This window comes from Oryzias latipes, chromosome 1 (assembly GCF_053564925.1).
Source record: "Oryzias latipes strain Hd-rR chromosome 1, Olatipes_Hd-rR_3.1".
NCBI classification, from domain to species: Eukaryota; Metazoa; Chordata; class Actinopteri; order Beloniformes; family Adrianichthyidae; genus Oryzias; species Oryzias latipes.
The window spans coordinates 25,641,890-25,665,899 of NC_136237.1; the positions used below are offsets into that span (position 1 = coordinate 25,641,890).

Here is a 24,010-nt window from a genome sequence, read left to right on the forward strand (position 1 = left end):
TTTGCAAAGTTCAGTCGTTGCTGGTGTTCCTAACACTGTAGTTGTGTGAAAACTCTTGTTTTACGGATGTGCTTAATGACTCCCCTCTCTCCGCACTAAAATCCATTACTGTTGGAAATGACCATGAGAAAAGACCGCAGCTCCCCCTCTACCCTTTTGATAGGGTGGTCCTGCCCTGTCCCAACGCTGTGTCGAGTGCCCTAGCATCATAGGCTTTGCTCCATTTTTCTGTGAACGTTTGACTCATCCGTATGGGCGGCTCTGTTGGGGCCCATACCAACCTTGTTTAGTCCCACAGTGCTTTGTCCGTCCTACGGAGGCTAAGAAGGCAGCTGACGAGTCCAAGATGAGGTTTGCTCACATTGATGGAGACCACTTGACGATGCTCAATGTCTACCATGCCTTCAAACAAAGTAAGTGTCAGAATAGCTTCTGCACGGAGTTGTCTTCTTTTGTTTTTATCTGTTTACCTTACGCTTAGTTCACACAATCATCTAACAACTTAATATTGTGTAAACCAGGTATGTCTGCAGTCTGGCCTGTCATCGAATCTATTCTGACCTGCAGCCCCTTCAATAAAACGTTATTGAAGAAGATAAACCATTACTATGGGAAGATGAGACACAAGTCTAAGAAAGCTATTTCACATTTGGCCAGCAGATGGCAGCAGCGCTGCGCCCAGTTCTATGAAAATATTTGATCTTTATCTAATTTGCTTGCCGATTATTTTAAGTGACAGGTAGAAATTGATAATCCAGATTCCTTTACTTGATGGCAGTTGTCCAATATTAAGATTTAAGGTAGGATATGTCGATTTTATACCAAAAATCTGATATGTTTATATCTTTACCATTCAGATTCACATTGTGCTTGAACGTACAAGCTTGATATTAACAGGGCTTCTTCATCACATGGAAACCAAAAAAAGTTTCCTGGTACCAAGTTGTCAGTCGCACAGGAAGTCTGCTATAATGATGTAAATGTGTCATTCTTGCTGTATTTTGGTCATTTGCAGGCCTCGCACTAGAACAAACTTCCCCTAGAGATTTGAGAATGTGACTCCAAACTCAGATTTTGCAAACTAGACCCATGTCCGATGTTATATTGCGACGCTTTTACATGTTTCAAGCATTCAGCTCCTATTTTGTTCTCAGCTGTTGGATATGACAAGTTATTCAAATAATACTAATAAACTTAAAAAAAGAATGAAAAACTTTCAGCAACTAGAGTCCTCTTTTTGTAATTCTACCCCTTTCTACTTTTTGATCACACATTATTTTGCATTGAAAACTAAACCTACAATCAATACAGAAATGACTTATTTACATAATGGCATCTGTCCAGAAACCAATTTCATGATTTCATTCATTTTAATCTTTCCTACTTTTTATGCTCTAACCCCGAGCCTATATTTTCTCTCCCTTTTTTGACTTTTCTAATCCTAATGTCTAAAGTTACTATACTAACTGGCCTACAACTAAAAACTGTACATTTATTTGGCAAATTTTTTAAGGTTCCCTGCCGGCTTCATGGATGCCAAGATAGAAAGCCGGTTGGGTGGTTTTGTAGCAGGGTCCGCCAGAGTCATTCTTTTCCCTACACACACCAGAGGTGACGTGTCCTGACTCATTCCTTTTACAGAGACTTTTGGGTCTTTGCCAGTGGAGCTGGTTTGAGGATGTGTGAGCTCGTGCTGGACATCATTTTGAAGGCACTGATCAGGTTTGCTGGGTGGCAAGCTCTTTCTATGGTTATAGGAAGTGCGGGCTGGATTTCCGTACTGAACGGAAGGCAGTTGATACGGGTCCCTATGGGTCCACTCGTTTAGCTGAAAGGGTTCTTTTGTCTTTTCCGTTTCCCCTTTCATGACACCGCTGTCTCTTTTTGTCTTGGTGTCATCGAGTTTCTCTGCTGCCCCAGGTGCTACTCGTCTTGTTGTATAATGTGTTTCTTCATTTTTGCGACATATATGTAACAGGACATTGCCATGTATGTCTTTGTAGTGATGTGCATTTGTTGACTCCATGTTTTTTCTTTGTTCGTGTGAGGGATTCCGCGTGCACCTATCAAAAAATGTTTTCATTGATTTCCAAGAGGTCTATATGTAGACTTTTAACTATTATCTGATGATGTCATTCTGACAAATTCTGACACTGGATTACATGTAATGATGTCACAATATTAAATGTGACATCAATGATGTGTCTGACATCGTTGTGACTCATTTTGACGTCAATTTGATTCAGTCTAATCAGACTGTAATGATGTCATATCTGATGATGTCATTCTGTCAAATTCTGACACTGGATTACATGTAATGATGTCACAATATTAGATGTGACATCAATGATGTGTCTAATGACATTGTTGTGACTCATTTGGACATCAATTTGATTCAGTCTAATCAGACTGTAATGATGTCATATCTGATGATGTCAAAGTGCATCTCTACCTGATTTAGGCCACACACTGGTTTAAGGTCAGACAATATTTTCATTGACTGCCCTGTACGAGCCAGAAGTTGCTGTCAGGTGTACAATCCTCAGATCAGAATGGAGTCTTTGCTGGTCACAGCCATCAGTAAAGCTTCTGCCCAGCAGAGGGCGGGTCGCGCCGGCAGAACACGACCAGGGAAATGCTTCCGTCTCTACACGGAGAAAGCCTACAAAACTGAGATGCAGGCAAGTGACTTTTTCTGCAGAAATCAAAACCATTTTCTCTTTGAATGAAAAAAAACTGTCCCACTGTCTTTCATAGTTCTATAATAAAGCATGAAATAATATACTTTGTATTGGAAGCAGTCTCTGGGTCTGGCTTCACATGAATGAAAACTGTTGGACTATTTAAGAAATCCTTCTAACAAGTAAAACTGCATCTTTCGCAAACCCATAGATGCTCAGCAAACTGAAGGACAAACCATTTGTAATAAATAAATGTAGAGAAATGAATCACCTTGCAGTGGATAAAAGAAAATTCCTGTAAATTGAAAAATGTTTTTAGATCCAAACCTTTTTCAATTTTGTTTGGCTTTATAGTTCATTTTGATTCATACTTTAGTACATTTAACCAATTCAGTTAGTTTATAAAAAGCAGTTTTTTACAGATCTAAGGATACAAACTGGACAAATGTGAAACCTTAAAGAAAAACATATCATTTTAATCCTCTTATACCAGAGTGTTTACATACTTTTGACTTCCAAAACGTTTACGCAATTAACACAAGTCCAGCAGAAGCGGGGAAAAGCAGTTTTGCACTGATATGTAAAACTTTACAATAGTGAAGAGCTTTTGTAATCAACACACATCAACTGATTTTGTCACGGAGAACATCGGCTTTGCACCAATTATGCATCCACTTACATTAGCCGTGCAAACCTCCACGTCACAATCAGCTGATTAACGTGGATGGCGTGAACGGTGGAGGAGTTGTGTTATGTCAAAACGAATGTGTGTTATTTAGGTGTTGCATCTCAAGTGTTAAAGGGTCAAACCATCTCTAGAAGCATATTTTGCAAACACGCTTTAACACTTTGCCTTGACAACAACCTTATTTACAAACTGAGCAACAACCTGTATTCTGATAATAAAAATGTCATTAATAAATGTTCAGTTCTATTCTCTTTTCTCCAGGATAACACATACCCCGAGATTCTTCGGTCCAATTTCATGGATCCACCAGGTGAGTCATTTTGCTGAATTTGGACCGTTCCAACTTCCATTTCTCTACCTAAATGCTCCACCTGTCTCCCTCCACCTGCAGCTCCAGAGACCCTCATGAGAGCTCTTGAACTGCTGAACTATCTGGCCGCTCTCAACGATGACGGAGACCTCACCGAGCTGGGCTCCATGATGGCGGAGTTTCCACTGGATCCTCAGCTAGCAAAGATGGTCATTGCGAGCTGCGAGTTTAACTGCTCCAACGAAATTCTTTCCATCACCGCCATGCTGTCAGGTAATGCCCAGGACTGGGCTGACGTCTTCTGGCCTGCTGTAGGCCAAGTCTGATCTGGTTGATAACGTGTCAGTAAAGACGTCTGCAACACGGTTTCTTTTCTGATGAAAAATGATCTTGGCTACTAAATCAGCCAAAAACTGTACATTTAACAGGAGGAGGAAATGAGTGCAGCACTATTTAAAATGACTTTTCGGTTCCTTCTTGATTACATAAAAAAAGAAAAAAAAGCTTAACATTCTGATTAACGTTTTGAAACAAATCGTTCATAAAAATCTTTCCTTAGTTTTTGAGAATAAACACAAACCCTGTCCTTTTGGCCAGCTTGTTACCTTTCACTTTAAACATTTAGAGAATTTACTTTCTAGGTGCAGAAATGTTGAGATATTTATTCTCAATTTTGTTATTTTAATTAAGGGTGGACTAAGTTTATATTTTTTTAATCATTTATACATGTGGATAGGGCAGGCACCACTTGGGTTTATGTCACAGTTCCAGTATTAATCTTTACTTACAATAACTATGAGTTTCAATATTGTTAGTTGTTTACAATTGTCTTGTGTACCTTGAGATTAACATTTTCTGTCATAATTGTAGTCTTTATGGAATTCCAAAGTCAGATCCTGAAGTTTTGCAAAGTTCAGTCGTTGCTGGTGTTCCTAACACTGTAGTTGTGTGAAAACTCTTGTTTTACGGATGTGCTTAATGACTCCCCTCTCTCCGCACTAAAATCCATTACTGTTGGAAATGACCATGAGAAAAGACCGCAGCTCCCCCTCTACCCTTTTGATAGGGTGGTCCTGCCCTGTCCCAACGCTGTGTCGAGTGCCCTAGCATCATAGGCTTTGCTCCATTTTTCTGTGAACGTTTGACTCATCCGTATGGGCGGCTTTGTTGGGGCCCATACCAACCTTGTTTAGTCCCACAGTGCTTTGTCCGTCCTACGGAGGCTAAGAAGGCAGCTGACGAGTCCAAGATGAGGTTTTCTCACATTGATGGAGACCACTTGACGATGCTCAATGTCTACCATGCCTTCAAACAAAGTAAGTGTCAGAATAGCTTCTGCACGGAGTTGTCTTCTTTTGTTTTTATCTGTTTACCTTACGCTTAGTTCACACAATCATCTAACAACTTAATATTGTGTAAACCAGGTATGTCTGCAGTCTGGCCTGTCATCGAATCTATTCTGACCTGCAGCCCCTTCAATAAAACGTTATTGAAGAAGATAAACCATTACTATGGGAAGATGAGACACAAGTCTAAGAAAGCTATTTCACATTTGGCCAGCAGATGGCAGCAGCGCTGCGCCCAGTTCTATGAAAATATTTGATCTTTATCTAATTTGCTTGCCGATTATTTTAAGTGACAGGTAGAAATTGATAATCCAGATTCCTTTACTTGATGGCAGTTGTCCAATATTAAGATTTAAGGTAGGATATGTCGATTTTATACCAAAAATCTGATATGTTTATATCTTTACCATTCAGATTCACATTGTGCTTGAACGTACAAGCTTGATATTAACAGGGCTTCTTCATCACATGGAAACCAAAAAAAGTTTCCTGGTACCAAGTTGTCAGTCGCACAGGAAGTCTGCTATAATGATGTAAATGTGTCATTCTTGCTGTATTTTGGTCATTTGCAGGCCTCGCACTAGAACAAACTTCCCCTAGAGATTTGAGAATGTGACTCCAAACTCAGATTTTGCAAACTAGACCCATGTCCGATGTTATATTGCGCCGCTTTTACATTTTTCAAGCATTCAGCTCCTATTTTGTTCTCAGCTGTTGGACATGACAAGTTATTCAAATAATACTAATAAACTTAAAAAAAGAATGAAAAACTTTCAGCAACTAGAGTCCTCTTTTTGTAATTCTACCCCTTTCTACTTTTTGATCACACATTATTTTGCATTGAAAACTAAACCTACAATCAATACAAAAATGACTTATTTACATAATGGCATCTGTCCAGAAACCAATTTCATGATTTCATTCATTTTAATCTTTCCTACTTTTTATGCTCTAACCCCGACCCTATATTTTTTCTCCCTTTTTTGACTTTTCTAATCCTAATGTCTAAAGTTACTATACTAACTGGCCTACAACTAAAAACTGTACATTTGGCAAATTTTTTAAGGTTCCCTGCCGGCTTCATGGATGCCAAGATAGAAAGCCGGTTGGGTGGTTTTGTAGCAGGGTCCGCCAGAGTCATTCTTTTCCCTACACACACCAGAGGTGACGTGTCCTGACTCGTTCCTTTTACAGAGACTTTTGGGTCTTTGCCAGTGGAGCTGGTTTGAGGATGTGTGAGCTCGTGCTGGACATCATTTTGAAGGCACTGATCAGGTTTGCTGGGTGGCAAGCTCTTTCTATGGTTATAGGAAGTGCGGGCTGGATTTCCGTACTGAACGGAAGGCAGTTGATACGGGTCCCTATGGGTCCACTCGTTTAGCTGAAAGGGTTCTTTTGTCTTTTCCGTTTCCCCTTTCATGACACCGCTGTCTCTTTTTGTCTTGGTGTCATCGAGTTTCTCTTCTGCCCCAGGTGCTACTCGTCTTGTTGTATAATGTGTTTCTTCATTTTTGCGACATATATGTAACAGGACATTGCCATGTATGTCTTTGTAGTGATGTGCATTTGTTGACTCCATGTTTTTTCTTTGTTCGTGTGAGGGATTCCGCGTGCACCTATCAAAAAATGTTTTCATTGATTTCCAAGAGGTCTATATGTAGACTTTTAACTATTATCTGATGATGTCATTCTGACAAATTCTGACACTGGATTACATGTAATGATGTCACAATATTAAATGTGACATCAATGATGTGTCTAATGACATCGTTGTGACTCAGTTTGACATCAATTTGATTCAGTCTAATCAGACTGTAATGATGTCATATCTGATGATGTCATTCTGTCAAATATATGACACTGGATTACATGTAATGATGTCACAATATTAGATGTGACATCAATGATGTGTCTAATGACATTGTTGTGACTCATTTGGACATCAATTTGATTCAGTCTAATCAGACTGTAATGATGTCATATCTGATGATGTCAAAGTGCATCTCTACCTGATTTAGGCCACACACTGGTTTAAGGTCAGACAATATTTTCATTGACTGCCCTGTACGAGCCAGAAGTTGCTGTCAGGTGTACAATCCTCAGATCAGAATGGAGTCTTTGCTGGTCACAGCCATCAGTAAAGCTTCTGCCCAGCTGAGGGCGGGTCGCGCCGGCAGAACACGACCAGGGAAATGCTTCCGTCTCTACACGGAGAAAGCCTACAAAACTGAGATGCAGGCAAGTGACTTTTTCTGCAGAAATCAAAACCATTTTCTCTTTGAATGAAAAAAAACTGTCCCACTGTCTTTCATAGTTCTATAATAAAGCATGAAATAATATACTTTGTATTGGAAGCAGTCTCTGGGTCTGGCTTCACATGAATGAAAACTGTTGGACTATTTAAGAAATCCTTCTAACAAGTAAAACTGCATCTTTCGCAAACCCATAGATGCTCAGCAAACTGAAGGACAAACCATTTGTAATAAATAAATGTAGAGAAATGAATCACCTTGCAGTGGTTAAAAGAAAATTCCTGTAAATTGAAAAATGTTTTTAGATCCAAACCTTTTTCAATTTTGTTTGGCTTTATAGTTCATTTTGATTCATACTTTAGTACATTTAACCAATTCAGTTAGTTTATAAAAAGCAGTTTTTACAGATCTAAGGATACAAACTGGACAAATGTGAAACCTTAAGGAAAAACATATCATTTTAATCCTCTTATACCAGAGTGTTTACATACTTTTGACTTCCAAAACGTTTACGCAATTAACACAAGTCCAGCAGAAGCGGGGAAAAGCAGTTTTGCACTGATATGTAAAACTTTACAATAGTGAAGAGCTTTTGTAATCAACACACATCAACTGATTTTGTCACGGAGAACATCGGCTTTGCACCAATTATGCATCCACTTACATTAGCCGTGCAAACCTCCACGTCACAATCAGCTGATTAACGTGGATGGCGTGAACGGTGGAGTTGTGTTATGTCAAAACGAATGTGTGTTATTTAGGTGTTGCATCTCAAGTGTTAAAGGGTCAAACCATCTCTAGAAGCATATTTTGCAAACACGCTTTAACACTTTGCCTTGACAACAACCTTATTTACAAACTGAGCAACAACCTGTATTCTGATAATAAAAATGTCATTAATAAATGTTCAGTTCTATTCTCTTTTCTCCAGGATAACACATACCCCGAGATTCTTCGGTCCAATTTCATGGATCCACCAGGTGAGTCATTTTGCTGAATTTGGACCGTTCCAACTTCCATTTCTCTACCTAAATGCTCCACCTGTCTCCCTCCACCTGCAGCTCCAGAGACCCTCATGAGAGCTCTTGAACTGCTGAACTATCTGGCCGCTCTCAACGATGACGGAGACCTCACCGAGCTGGGCTCCATGATGGCGGAGTTTCCACTGGATCCTCAGCTAGCAAAGATGGTCATTGCGAGCTGCGAGTTTAACTGCTCCAACGAAATTCTTTCCATCACCGCCATGCTGTCAGGTAATGCCCAGGACTGGGCTGACGTCTTCTGGCCTGCTGTAGGCCAAGTCTGATCTGGTTGATAACGTGTCAGTAAAGACGTCTGCAACACGGTTTCTTTTCTGATGAAAAATGATCTTGGCTACTAAATCAGCCAAAAACTGTACATTTAACAGGAGGAGGAAATGAGTGCAGCACTATTTAAAATGACTTTTCGGTTCCTTCTTGATTACATAAAAAAAGAAAAAAAAGCTTAACATTCTGATTAACGTTTTGAAACAAATCGTTCATAAAAATCTTTCCTTAGTTTTTGAGAATAAACACAAACCCTGTCCTTTTGGCCAGCTTGTTACCTTTCACTTTAAACATTTAGAGAATTTACTTTCTAGGTGCAGAAATGTTGAGATATTTATTCTCAATTTTGTTATTTTAATTAAGGGTGGACTAAGTTTATATTTTTTTAATCATTTATACATGTGGATAGGGCAGGCACCACTTGGGTTTATGTCACAGTTCCAGTATTAATCTTTACTTACAATAACTATGAGTTTCAATATTGTTAGTTGTTTACAATTGTCTTGTGTACCTTGAGATTAACATTTTCTGTCATAATTGTAGTCTTTATGGAATTCCAAAGTCAGATCCTGAAGTTTTGCAAAGTTCAGTCGTTGCTGGTGTTCCTAACACTGTAGTTGTGTGAAAACTCTTGTTTTACGGATGTGCTTAATGACTCCCCTCTCTCCGCACTAAAATCCATTACTGTTGGAAATGACCATGAGAAAAGACCGCAGCTCCCCCTCTACCCTTTTGATAGGGTGGTCCTGCCCTGTCCCAACGCTGTGTCGAGTGCCCTAGCATCATAGGCTTTGCTCCATTTTTCTGTGAACGTTTGACTCATCCGTATGGGCGGCTTTGTTGGGGCCCATACCAACCTTGTTTAGTCCCACAGTGCTTTGTCCGTCCTACGGAGGCTAAGAAGGCAGCTGACGAGTCCAAGATGAGGTTTGCTCACATTGATGGAGACCACTTGACGATGCTCAATGTCTACCATGCCTTCAAACAAAGTAAGTGTCAGAATAGCTTCTGCACGGAGTTGTCTTCTTTTGTTTTTATCTGTTTACCTTACGCTTAGTTCACACAATCATCTAACAACTTAATATTGTGTAAACCAGGTATGTCTGCAGTCTGGCCTGTCATCGAATCTATTCTGACCTGCAGCCCCTTCAATAAAACGTTATTGAAGAAGATAAACCATTACTATGGGAAGATGACACAAGTCTAAGAAAGCTATTTCACATTTGGCCAGCAGATGGCAGCAGCGCTGCGCCCAGTTCTATGAAAATATTTGATCTTTATCTAATTTGCTTGCCGATTATTTTAAGTGACAGGTAGAAATTGATAATCCAGATTCCTTTACTTGATGGCAGTTGTCCAATATTAAGATTTAAGGTAGGATATGTCGATTTTATACCAAAAATCTGATATGTTTATATCTTTACCATTCAGATTCACATTGTGCTTGAACGTACAAGCTTGATATTAACAGGGCTTCTTCATCACATGGAAACCAAAAAAAGTTTCCTGGTACCAAGTTGTCAGTCGCACAGGAAGTCTGCTATAATGATGTAAATGTGTCATTCTTGCTGTATTTTGGTCATTTGCAGGCCTCGCACTAGAACAAACTTCCCCTAGAGATTTGAGAATGTGACTCCAAACTCAGATTTTGCAAACTAGACCCATGTCCGATGTTATATTGCGCCGCTTTTACATTTTTCAAGCATTCAGCTCCTATTTTGTTCTCAGCTGTTGGACATGACAAGTTATTCAAATAATACTAATAAACTTAAAAAAAGAATGAAAAACTTTCAGCAACTAGAGTCCTCTTTTTGTAATTCTACCCCTTTCTACTTTTTGATCACACATTATTTTGCATTGAAAACTAAACCTACAATCAATACAAAAATGACTTATTTACATAATGGCATCTGTCCAGAAACCAATTTCATGATTTCATTCATTTTAATCTTTCCTACTTTTTATGCTCTAACCCCGACCCTATATTTTTTCTCCCTTTTTTGACTTTTCTAATCCTAATGTCTAAAGTTACTATACTAACTGGCCTACAACTAAAAACTGTACATTTATTTGGCAAATTTTTTAAGGTTCCCTGCCGGCTTCATGGATGCCAAGATAGAAAGCCGGTTGGGTGGTTTTGTAGCAGGGTCCGCCAGAGTCATTCTTTTCCCTACACACACCAGAGGTGACGTGTCCTGACTCGTTCCTTTTACAGAGACTTTTGGGTCTTTGCCAGTGGAGCTGGTTTGAGGATGTGTGAGCTCGTGCTGGACATCATTTTGAAGGCACTGATCAGGTTTGCTGGGTGGCAAGCTCTTTCTATGGTTATAGGAAGTGCGGGCTGGATTTCCGTACTGAACGGAAGGCAGTTGATACGGGTCCCTATGGGTCCACTCGTTTAGCTGAAAGGGTTCTTTTGTCTTTTCCGTTTCCCCTTTCATGACACCGCTGTCTCTTTTTGTCTTGGTGTCATCGAGTTTCTCTTCTGCCCCAGGTGCTACTCGTCTTGTTGTATAATGTGTTTCTTCATTTTTGCGACATATATGTAACAGGACATTGCCATGTATGTCTTTGTAGTGATGTGCATTTGTTGACTCCATGTTTTTTCTTTGTTCGTGTGAGGGATTCCGCGTGCACCTATCAAAAAATGTTTTCATTGATTTCCAAGAGGTCTATATGTAGACTTTTAACTATTATCTGATGATGTCATTCTGACAAATTCTGACACTGGATTACATGTAATGATGTCACAATATTAAATGTGACATCAATGATGTGTCTAATGACATCGTTGTGACTCAGTTTGACATCAATTTGATTCAGTCTAATCAGACTGTAATGATGTCATATCTGATGATGTCATTCTGTCAAATATATGACACTGGATTACATGTAATGATGTCACAATATTAGATGTGACATCAATGATGTGTCTAATGACATTGTTGTGACTCATTTGGACATCAATTTGATTCAGTCTAATCAGACTGTAATGATGTCATATCTGATGATGTCAAAGTGCATCTCTACCTGATTTAGGCCACACACTGGTTTAAGGTCAGACAATATTTTCATTGACTGCCCTGTACGAGCCAGAAGTTGCTGTCAGGTGTACAATCCTCAGATCAGAATGGAGTCTTTGCTGGTCACAGCCATCAGTAAAGCTTCTGCCCAGCTGAGGGCGGGTCGCGCCGGCAGAACACGACCAGGGAAATGCTTCCGTCTCTACACGGAGAAAGCCTACAAAACTGAGATGCAGGCAAGTGACTTTTTCTGCAGAAATCAAAACCATTTTCTCTTTGAATGAAAAAAAACTGTCCCACTGTCTTTCATAGTTCTATAATAAAGCATGAAATAATATACTTTGTATTGGAAGCAGTCTCTGGGTCTGGCTTCACATGAATGAAAACTGTTGGACTATTTAAGAAATCCTTCTAACAAGTAAAACTGCATCTTTCGCAAACCCATAGATGCTCAGCAAACTGAAGGACAAACCATTTGTAATAAATAAATGTAGAGAAATGAATCACCTTGCAGTGGTTAAAAGAAAATTCCTGTAAATTGAAAAATGTTTTTAGATCCAAACCTTTTTCAATTTTGTTTGGCTTTATAGTTCATTTTGATTCATACTTTAGTACATTTAACCAATTCAGTTAGTTTATAAAAAGCAGTTTTTACAGATCTAAGGATACAAACTGGACAAATGTGAAACCTTAAGGAAAAACATATCATTTTAATCCTCTTATACCAGAGTGTTTACATACTTTTGACTTCCAAAACGTTTACGCAATTAACACAAGTCCAGCAGAAGCGGGGAAAAGCAGTTTTGCACTGATATGTAAAACTTTACAATAGTGAAGAGCTTTTGTAATCAACACACATCAACTGATTTTGTCACGGAGAACATCGGCTTTGCACCAATTATGCATCCACTTACATTAGCCGTGCAAACCTCCACGTCACAATCAGCTGATTAACGTGGATGGCGTGAACGGTGGAGGAGTTGTGTTATGTCAAAACGAATGTGTGTTATTTAGGTGTTGCATCTCAAGTGTTAAAGGGTCAAACCATCTCTAGAAGCATATTTTGCAAACACGCTTTAACACTTTGCCTTGACAACAACCTTATTTACAAACTGAGCAACAACCTGTATTCTGATAATAAAAATGTCATTAATAAATGTTCAGTTCTATTCTCTTTTCTCCAGGATAACACATACCCCGAGATTCTTCGGTCCAATTTCATGGATCCACCAGGTGAGTCATTTTGCTGAATTTGGACCGTTCCAACTTCCATTTCTCTACTTAAATGCTCCACCTGTCTCCCTCCACCTGCAGCTCCAGAGACCCTCATGAGAGCTCTTGAACTGCTGAACTATCTGGCCGCTCTCAACGATGACGGAGACCTCACCGAGCTGGGCTCCATGATGGCGGAGTTTCCACTGGATCCTCAGCTAGCAAAGATGGTCATTGCGAGCTGCGAGTTTAACTGCTCCAACGAAATTCTTTCCATCACCGCCATGCTGTCAGGTAATGCCCAGGACTGGGCTGACGTCTTCTGGCCTGCTGTAGGCCAAGTCTGATCTGGTTGATAACGTGTCAGTAAAGACGTCTGCAACACGGTTTCTTTTCTGATGAAAAATGATCTTGGCTACTAAATCAGCCAAAAACTGTACATTTAACAGGAGGAGGAAATGAGTGCAGCACTATTTAAAATGACTTTTCGGTTCCTTCTTGATTACATAAAAAAAGAAAAAAAAGCTTAACATTCTGATTAACGTTTTGAAACAAATCGTTCATAAAAATCTTTCCTTAGTTTTTGAGAATAAACACAAACCCTGTCCTTTTGGCCAGCTTGTTACCTTTCACTTTAAACATTTAGAGAATTTACTTTCTAGGTGCAGAAATGTTGAGATATTTATTCTCAATTTTGTTATTTTAATTAAGGGTGGACTAAGTTTATATTTTTTTAATCATTTATACATGTGGATAGGGCAGGCACCACTTGGGTTTATGTCACAGTTCCAGTATTAATCTTTACTTACAATAACTATGAGTTTCAATATTGTTAGTTGTTTACAATTGTCTTGTGTACCTTGAGATTAACATTTTCTGTCATAATTGTAGTCTTTATGGAATTCCAAAGTCAGATCCTGAAGTTTTGCAAAGTTCAGTCGTTGCTGGTGTTCCTAACACTGTAGTTGTGTGAAAACTCTTGTTTTACGGATGTGCTTAATGACTCCCCTCTCTCCGCACTAAAATCCATTACTGTTGGAAATGACCATGAGAAAAGACCGCAGCTCCCCCTCTACCCTTTTGATAGGGTGGTCCTGCCCTGTCCCAACGCTGTGTCGAGTGCCCTAGCATCATAGGCTTTGCTCCATTTTTCTGTGAACGTTTGACTCATCCGTATGGGCGGCTTTGTTGGGGCCCATACCAACCTTGTTTAGTCCCACAGTGCTTTGTCCGTCCTACGGAGGCTAAGAAGGCAGCTGACGAGTCCAAGATGAGGTTTGCTCACATTGATGGAGACCACTTGACGATGCTCAATGTCTACCATGCCTTCAAACAAAGTAAGTGTCAGAATAGCTTCTGCACGGAGTTGTCTTCTTTTGTTTTTATCTGTTTACCTTACGCTTAGTTCACACAATCATCTAACAACTTAATATTGTGTAAACCAGGTATGTCTGCAGTCTGGCCTGTCATCGAATCTATTCTGACCTGCAGCCCCTTCAATAAAACGTTATTGAAGAAGATAAACCATTACTATGGGAAGATGAGACACAAGTCTAAGAAAGCTATTTCACATTTGGCCAGCAGATGGCAGCAGCGCTGCGCCCAGTTCTATGAAAATATTTGATCTTTATCTAATTTGCTTGCCGATTATTTTAAGTGACAGGTAGAAATTGATAATCCAGATTCCTTTACTTGATGGCAGTTGTCCAATATTAAGATTTAAGGTAGGATATGTCGATTTTATACCAAAAATCTGATATGTTTATATCTTTACCATTCAGATTCACATTGTGCTTGAACGTACAAGCTTGATATTAACAGGGCTTCTTCATCACATGGAAACCAAAAAAAGTTTCCTGGTACCAAGTTGTCAGTCGCACAGGAAGTCTGCTATAATGATGTAAATGTGTCATTCTTGCTGTATTTTGGTCATTTGCAGGCCTCGCACTAGAACAAACTTCCCCTAGAGATTTGAGAATGTGACTCCAAACTCAGATTTTGCAAACTAGACCCATGTCCGATGTTATATTGCGACGCTTTTACATTTTTCAAGCATTCAGCTCCTATTTTGTTCTCAGCTGTTGGACATGACAAGTTATTCAAATAATACTAATAAACTTAAAAAAAGAATGAAAAACTTTCAGCAACTAGAGTCCTCTTTTTGTAATTCTACCCCTTTCTACTTTTTGATCACACATTATTTTGCATTGAAAACTAAACCTACAATCAATACAAAAATGACTTATTTACATAATGGCATCTGTCCAGAAACCAATTTCATGATTTCATTCATTTTAATCTTTCCTACTTTTTATGCTCTAACCCCGACCCTATATTTTTTCTCCCTTTTTTGACTTTTCTAATCCTAATGTCTAAAGTTACTATACTAACTGGCCTACAACTAAAAACTGTACATTTATTTGGCAAATTTTTTAAGGTTCCCTGCCGGCTTCATGGATGCCAAGATAGAAAGCCGGTTGGGTGGTTTTGTAGCAGGGTCCGCCAGAGTCATTCTTTTCCCTACACACACCAGAGGTGACGTGTCCTGACTCGTTTCTTTTACAGAGACTTTTGGGTCTTTGCCAGTGGAGCTGGTTTGAGGATGTGTGAGCTCGTGCTGGACATCATTTTGAAGGCACTGATCAGGTTTGCTGGGTGGCAAGCTCTTTCTATGGTTATAGGAAGTGCGGGCTGGATTTCCGTACTGAACGGAAGGCAGTTGATACGGGTCCCTATGGGTCCACTCGTTTAGCTGAAAGGGTTCTTTTGTCTTTTCCGTTTCCCCTTTCATGACACCGCTGTCTCTTTTTGTCTTGGTGTCATCGAGTTTCTCTTCTGCCCCAGGTGCTACTCGTCTTGTTGTATAATGTGTTTCTTCATTTTTGCGACATATATGTAACAGGACATTGCCATGTATGTCTTTGTAGTGATGTGCATTTGTTGACTCCATGTTTTTTCTTTGTTCGTGTGAGGGATTCCGCGTGCACCTATCAAAAAATGTTTTCATTGATTTCCAAGAGGTCTATATGTAGACTTTTAACTATTATCTGATGATGTCATTCTGACAAATTCTGACACTGGATTACATGTAATGATGTCACAATATTAAATGTGACATCAATGATGTGTCTAATGACATCGTTGTGACTCAGTTTGACATCAATTTGATTCAGTCTAATCAGACTGTAATGATGTCATATCTGATGATGTCATTCTGTCAAATATATGACACTGGATTACATGTAATGATGTCACAATATTAGATGTGACATCAATGATGTGTCTAATGACATTGTTGTGACTCATTTGGACATCAATTTGATTCAGTCTAATCAGACTGTAATGATGTCATATCTGATGATGTCAAAGTGCATCTCTACCTGATTTAGGCCACACACTGGTTTAAGGTCAGACAATATTTTCATTGACTGCCCTGTACGAGCCAGAAGTTGCTGTCAGGTGTACAATCCTCAGATCAGAATGGAGTCTTTGCTGGTCACAGCCATCAGTAAAGCTTCTGCCCAGCTGAGGGCGGGTCGCGCCGGCAGAACACGACCAGGGAAATGCTTCCGTCTCTACACGGAGAAAGCCTACAAAACTGAGATGCAGGCAAGTGACTTTTTCTGCAGAAATCAAAACCATTTTCTCTTTGAATGAAAAAAAACTGTCCCACTGTCTTTCATAGTTCTATAATAAAGCATGAAATAATATACTTTGTATTGGAAGCAGTCTCTGGGTCTGGTTTCACATGAATGAAAACTGTTGGACTATTTAAGAAATCCTTCTAACAAGTAAAACTGCATCTTTCGCAAACCCATAGATGCTCAGCAAACTGAAGGACAAACCATTTGTAATAAATAAATGTAGAGAAATGAATCACCTTGCAGTGGTTAAAAGAAAATTCCTGTAAATTGAAAAATGTTTTTAGATCCAAACCTTTTTCAATTTTGTTTGGCTTTATAGTTCATTTTGATTCATACTTTAGTACATTTAACCAATTCAGTTAGTTTATAAAAAGCAGTTTTTTACAGATCTAAGGATACAAACTGGACAAATGTGAAACCTTAAGGAAAAACATATCATTTTAATCCTCTTATACCAGAGTGTTTACATACTTTTGACTTCCAAAACGTTTACGCAATTAACACAAGTCCAGCAGAAGCGGGGAAAAGCAGTTTTGCACTGATATGTAAAACTTTACAATAGTGAAGAGCTTTTGTAATCAACACACATCAACTGATTTTGTCACGGAGAACATCGGCTTTGCACCAATTATGCATCCACTTACATTAGCCGTGCAAACCTCCACGTCACAATCAGCTGATTAACGTGGATGGCGTGAACGGTGGAGGAGTTGTGTTATGTCAAAACGAATGTGTGTTATTTAGGTGTTGCATCTCAAGTGTTAAAGGGTCAAACCATCTCTAGAAGCATATTTTGCAAACACGCTTTAACACTTTGCCTTGACAACAACCTTATTTACAAACTGAGCAACAACCTGTATTCTGATAATAAAAATGTCATTAATAAATGTTCAGTTCTATTCTCTTTTCTCCAGGATAACACATACCCCGAGATTCTTCGGTCCAATTTCATGGATCCACCAGGTGAGTCATTTTGCTGAATTTGGACCGTTCCAACTTCCATTTCTCTACCTAAATGCTCCACCTGTCTCCCTCCACCTGCAGCTCCAGAGACCCTCATGAGAGCTCTTGAACTGCTGAACTATCTGGCCGCTCTCAACGATGACGGAGACCTCACCGAGCTGAACTCCATGATGGCGGAGTTTCCACTGGATCCTCAGCTAGCAAAGATGGTCATCGCGAGCTGCGAGTTTAACTGCTCCAACGAAATTCTTTCCATCACCGCCATGCTGTCAGGTAATGCCCAGGACTGGGCTGACGTCTTCTGGCCTGCCGTAGGCCAAGTCTGATCTGGTTGATAACGTGTCAGTAAAGACGTCTGCAACACGGTTTCTTTTCTGATGAAAAATGATCTTGGCTACTAAATCAGCCAAAAACTGTACATTTAACAGGAGGAGGAAATGAGTGCAGCACTATTTAAAATGACTTTTCGGTTCCTTCTTGATTACATAAAAAAAGAAAAAAAAGCTTAACATTCTGATTAACGTTTTGAAACAAATCGTTCATAAAAATCTTTCCTTAGTTTTTGAGAATAAACACAAACCCTGTCCTTTTGGCCAGCTTGTTACCTTTCACTTTAAACATTTAGAGAATTTACTTTCTAGGTGCAGAAATGTTGAGATATTTATTCTCAATTTTGTTATTTTAATTAAGGGTGGACTAAGTTTATATTTTTTTAATCATTTATACATGTGGATAGGGCAGGCACCACTTGGGTTTATGTCACAGTTCCAGTATTAATCTTTACTTACAATAACTATGAGTTTCAATATTGTTAGTTGTTTACAATTGTCTTGTGTACCTTGAGATTAACATTTTCTGTCATAATTGTAGTCTTTATGGAATTCCAAAGTCAGATCCTGAAGTTTTGCAAAGTTCAGTCGTTGCTGGTGTTCCTAACACTGTAGTTGTGTGAAAACTCTTGTTTTACGGATGTGCTTAATGACTCCCCTCTCTCCGCACTAAAATCCATTACTGTTGGAAATGACCATGAGAAAAGACCGCAGCTCCCCCTCTACCCTTTTGATAGGGTGGTCCTGCCCTGTCCCAACGCTGTGTCGAGTGCCCTAGCATCATAGGCTTTGCTCCATTTTTCTGTGAACGTTTGACTCATCCGTATGGGCGGCTTTGTTGGGGCCCATACCAACCTTGTTTAGTCCCACAGTGCTTTGTCCGTCCTACGGAGGCTAAGAAGGCAGCTGACGAGTCCAAGATGAGGTTTTCTCACATTGATGGAGACCACTTGACGATGCTCAATGTCTACCATGCCTTCAAACAAAGTAAGTGTCAGAATAGCTTCTGCACGGAGTTGTCTTCTTTTGTTTTTATCTGTTTACCTTACGCTTAGTTCACACAATCATCTAACAACTTAATATTGTGTAAACCAGGTATGTCTGCAGTCTGGCCTGTCATCGAATCTATTCTGACCTGCAGCCCCTTCAATAAAACGTTATTGAAGAAGATAAACCATTACTATGGGAAGATGAGACACAAGTCTAAGAAAGCTATTTCACATTTGGCCAGCAGATGGCAGCAGCGCTGCGCCCAGTTCTATGAAAATATTTGATCTTTATCTAATTTGCTTGCCGATTATTTTAAGTGACAGGTAGAAATTGATAATCCAGATTCCTTTACTTGATGGCAGTTGTCCAATATTAAGATTTAAGGTAGGATATGTCGATTTTATACCAAAAATCTGATATGTTTATATCTTTACCATTCAGATTCACATTGTGCTTGAACGTACAAGCTTGATATTAACAGGGCTTCTTCATCACATGGAAACCAAAAAAAGTTTCCTGGTACCAAGTTGTCAGTCGCACAGGAAGTCTGCTATAATGATGTAAATGTGTCATTCTTGCTGTATTTTGGTCATTTGCAGGCCTCGCACTAGAACAAACTTCCCCTAGAGATTTGAGAATGTGACTCCAAACTCAGATTTTGCAAACTAGACCCATGTCCGATGTTATATTGCGCCGCTTTTACATTTTTCAAGCATTCAGCTCCTATTTTGTTCTCAGCTGTTGGACATGACAAGTTATTCAAATAATACTAATAAACTTAAAAAAAGAATGAAAAACTTTCAGCAACTAGAGTCCTCTTTTTGTAATTCTACCCCTTTCTACTTTTTGATCACACATTATTTTGCATTGAAAACTAAACCTACAATCAATACAAAAATGACTTATTTACATAATGGCATCTGTCCAGAAACCAATTTCATGATTTCATTCATTTTAATCTTTCCTACTTTTTATGCTCTAACCCCGACCCTATATTTTTTCTCCCTTTTTTGACTTTTCTAATCCTAATGTCTAAAGTTACTATACTAACTGGCCTACAACTAAAAACTGTACATTTATTTGGCAAATTTTTTAAGGTTCCCTGCCGGCTTCATGGATGCCAAGATAGAAAGCCGGTTGGGTGGTTTTGTAGCAGGGTCCGCCAGAGTCATTCTTTTCCCTACACACACCAGAGGTGACGTGTCCTGACTCGTTCCTTTTACAGAGACTTTTGGGTCTTTGCCAGTGGAGCTGGTTTGAGGATGTGTGAGCTCGTGCTGGACATCATTTTGAAGGCACTGATCAGGTTTGCTGGGTGGCAAGCTCTTTCTATGGTTATAGGAAGTGCGGGCTGGATTTCCGTACTGAACGGAAGGCAGTTGATACGGGTCCCTATGGGTCCACTCGTTTAGCTGAAAGGGTTCTTTTGTCTTTTCCGTTTCCCCTTTCATGACACCGCTGTCTCTTTTTGTCTTGGTGTCATCGAGTTTCTCTTCTGCCCCAGGTGCTACTCGTCTTGTTGTATAATGTGTTTCTTCATTTTTGCGACATATATGTAACAGGACATTGCCATGTATGTCTTTGTAGTGATGTGCATTTGTTGACTCCATGTTTTTTCTTTGGTCGTGTGAGGGATTCCGCGTGCACCTATCAAAAAATGTTTTCATTGATTTCCAAGAGGTCTATATGTAGACTTTTAACTATTATCTGATGATGTCATTCTGACAAATTCTGACACTGGATTACATGTAATGATGTCACAATATTAAATGTGACATCAATGATGTGTCTAATGACATCGTTGTGACTCAGTTTGACATCAATTTGATTCAGTCTAATCAGACTGTAATGATGTCATATCTGATGATGTCATTCTGTCAAATATATGACACTGGATTACATGTAATGATGTCACAATATTAGATGTGACATCAATGATGTGTCTAATGACATTGTTGTGACTCATTTGGACATCAATTTGATTCAGTCTAATCAGACTGTAATGATGTCATATCTGATGATGTCAAAGTGCATCTCTACCTGATTTAGGCCACACACTGGTTTAAGGTCAGACAATATTTTCATTGACTGCCCTGTACGAGCCAGAAGTTGCTGTCAGGTGTACAATCCTCAGATCAGAATGGAGTCTTTGCTGGTCACAGCCATCAGTAAAGCTTCTGCCCAGCTGAGGGCGGGTCGCGCCGGCAGAACACGACCAGGGAAATGCTTCCGTCTCTACACGGAGAAAGCCTACAAAACTGAGATGCAGGCAAGTGACTTTTTCTGCAGAAATCAAAACCATTTTCTCTTTGAATGAAAAAAAACTGTCCCACTGTCTTTCATAGTTCTATAATAAAGCATGAAATAATATACTTTGTATTGGAAGCAGTCTCTGGGTCTGGCTTCACATGAATGAAAACTGTTGGACTATTTAAGAAATCCTTCTAACAAGTAAAACTGCATCTTTCGCAAACCCATAGATGCTCAGCAAACTGAAGGACAAACCATTTGTAATAAATAAATGTAGAGAAATGAATCACCTTGCAGTGGTTAAAAGAAAATTCCTGTAAATTGAAAAATGTTTTTAGATCCAAACCTTTTTCAATTTTGTTTGGCTTTATAGTTCATTTTGATTCATACTTTAGTACATTTAACCAATTCAGTTAGTTTATAAAAAGCAGTTTTTTACAGATCTAAGGATACAAACTGGACAAATGTGAAACCTTAAGGAAAAACATATCATTTTAATCCTCTTATACCAGAGTGTTTACATACTTTTGACTTCCAAAACGTTTACGCAATTAACACAAGTCCAGCAGAAGCGGGGAAAAGCAGTTTTGCACTGATATGTAAAACTTTACAATAGTGAAGAGCTTTTGTAATCAACACACATCAACTGATTTTGTCACGGAGAACATCGGCTTTGCACCAATTATGCATCCACTTACATTAGCCGTGCAAACCTCCACGTCACAATCAGCTGATTAACGTGGATGGCGTGAACGGTGGAGGAGTTGTGTTATGTCAAAACGAATGTGTGTTATTTAGGTGTTGCATCTCAAGTGTTAAAGGGTCAAACCATCTCTAGAAGCATATTTTGCAAACACGCTTTAACACTTTGCCTTGACAACAACCTTATTTACAAACTGAGCAACAACCTGTATTCTGATAATAAAAATGTCATTAATAAATGTTCAGTTCTATTCTCTTTTCTCCAGGATAACACATACCCCGAGATTCTTCGGTCCAATTTCATGGATCCACCAGGTGAGTCATTTTGCTGAATTTGGACCGTTCCAACTTCCATTTCTCTACCTAAATGCTCCACCTGTCTCCCTCCACCTGCAGCTCCAGAGACCCTCATGAGAGCTCTTGAACTGCTGAACTATCTGGCCGCTCTCAACGATGACGGAGACCTCACCGAGCTGGGCTCCATGATGGCGGAGTTTCCACTGGATCCTCAGCTAGCAAAGATGGTCATTGCGAGCTGCGAGTTTAACTGCTCCAACGAAATTCTTTCCATCACCGCCATGCTGTCAGGTAATGCCCAGGACTGGGCTGACGTCTTCTGGCCTGCTGTAGGCCAAGTCTGATCTGGTTGATAACGTGTCAGTAAAGACGTCTGCAACACGGTTTCTTTTCTGATGAAAAATGATCTTGGCTACTAAATCAGCCAAAAACTGTACATTTAACAGGAGGAGGAAATGAGTGCAGCACTATTTAAAATGACTTTTCGGTTCCTTCTTGATTACATAAAAAAAGAAAAAAAAGCTTAACATTCTGATTAACGTTTTGAAACAAATCGTTCATAAAAATCTTTCCTTAGTTTTTGAGAATAAACACAAACCCTGTCCTTTTGGCCAGCTTGTTACCTTTCACTTTAAACATTTAGAGAATTTACTTTCTAGGTGCAGAAATGTTGAGATATTTATTCTCAATTTTGTTATTTTAATTAAGGGTGGACTAAGTTTATATTTTTTTAATCATTTATACATGTGGATAGGGCAGGCACCACTTGGGTTTATGTCACAGTTCCAGTATTAATCTTTACTTACAATAACTATGAGTTTCAATATTGTTAGTTGTTTACAATTGTCTTGTGTACCTTGAGATTAACATTTTCTGTCATAATTGTAGTCTTTATGGAATTCCAAAGTCAGATCCTGAAGTTTTGCAAAGTTCAGTCGTTGCTGGTGTTCCTAACACTGTAGTTGTGTGAAAACTCTTGTTTTACGGATGTGCTTAATGACTCCCCTCTCTCCGCACTAAAATCCATTACTGTTGGAAATGACCATGAGAAAAGACCGCAGCTCCCCCTCTACCCTTTTGATAGGGTGGTCCTGCCCTGTCCCAACGCTGTGTCGAGTGCCCTAGCATCATAGGCTTTGCTCCATTTTTCTGTGAACGTTTGACTCATCCGTATGGGCGGCTTTGTTGGGGCCCATACCAACCTTGTTTAGTCCCACAGTGCTTTGTCCGTCCTACGGAGGCTAAGAAGGCAGCTGACGAGTCCAAGATGAGGTTTGCTCACATTGATGGAGACCACTTGACGATGCTCAATGTCTACCATGCCTTCAAACAAAGTAAGTGTCAGAATAGCTTCTGCACGGAGTTGTCTTCTTTTGTTTTTATCTGTTTACCTTACGCTTAGTTCACACAATCATCTAACAACTTAATATTGTGTAAACCAGGTATGTCTGCAGTCTGGCCTGTCATCGAATCTATTCTGACCTGCAGCCCCTTCAATAAAACGTTATTGAAGAAGATAAACCATTACTATGGGAAGATGAGACACAAGTCTAAGAAAGCTATTTCACATTTGGCCAGCAGATGGCAGCAGCGCTGCGCCCAGTTCTATGAAAATATTTGATCTTTATCTAATTTGCTTGCCGATTATTTTAAGTGACAGGTAGAAATTGATAATCCAGATTCCTTTACTTGATGGCAGTTGTCCAATATTAAGATTTAAGGTAGGATATGTCGATTTTATACCAAAAATCTGATATGTTTATATCTTTACCATTCAGATTCACATTGTGCTTGAACGTACAAGCTTGATATTAACAGGGCTTCTTCATCACATGGAAACCAAAAAAAGTTTCCTGGTACCAAGTTGTCAGTCGCACAGGAAGTCTGCTATAATGATGTAAATGTGTCATTCTTGCTGTATTTTGGTCATTTGCAGGCCTCGCACTAGAACAAACTTCCCCTAGAGATTTGAGAATGTGACTCCAAACTCAGATTTTGCAAACTAGACCCATGTCC

General features: G+C 39.3%; 1 protein-coding gene across 1 annotated transcript; it reads left to right on the forward strand.

Moving 5' to 3' along the window:
* Positions 1–2,469: 2,469 nt before the first annotated feature.
* Positions 2,470–5,063, forward strand: LOC144992804 (ATP-dependent RNA helicase DHX15-like). Its single transcript, XM_078949449.1, has 4 exons — positions 2,470–2,681; positions 3,631–3,679; positions 3,761–3,952; positions 4,873–5,063. The coding sequence occupies exons 1-4, from the start codon at positions 2,553–2,555 to the stop codon at positions 5,061–5,063; spliced, it is 561 nt and encodes a 186-aa protein (XP_078805575.1). The 5' UTR covers positions 2,470–2,552.
* The last annotated feature ends 18,947 nt before the right edge of the window (positions 5,064–24,010 follow it).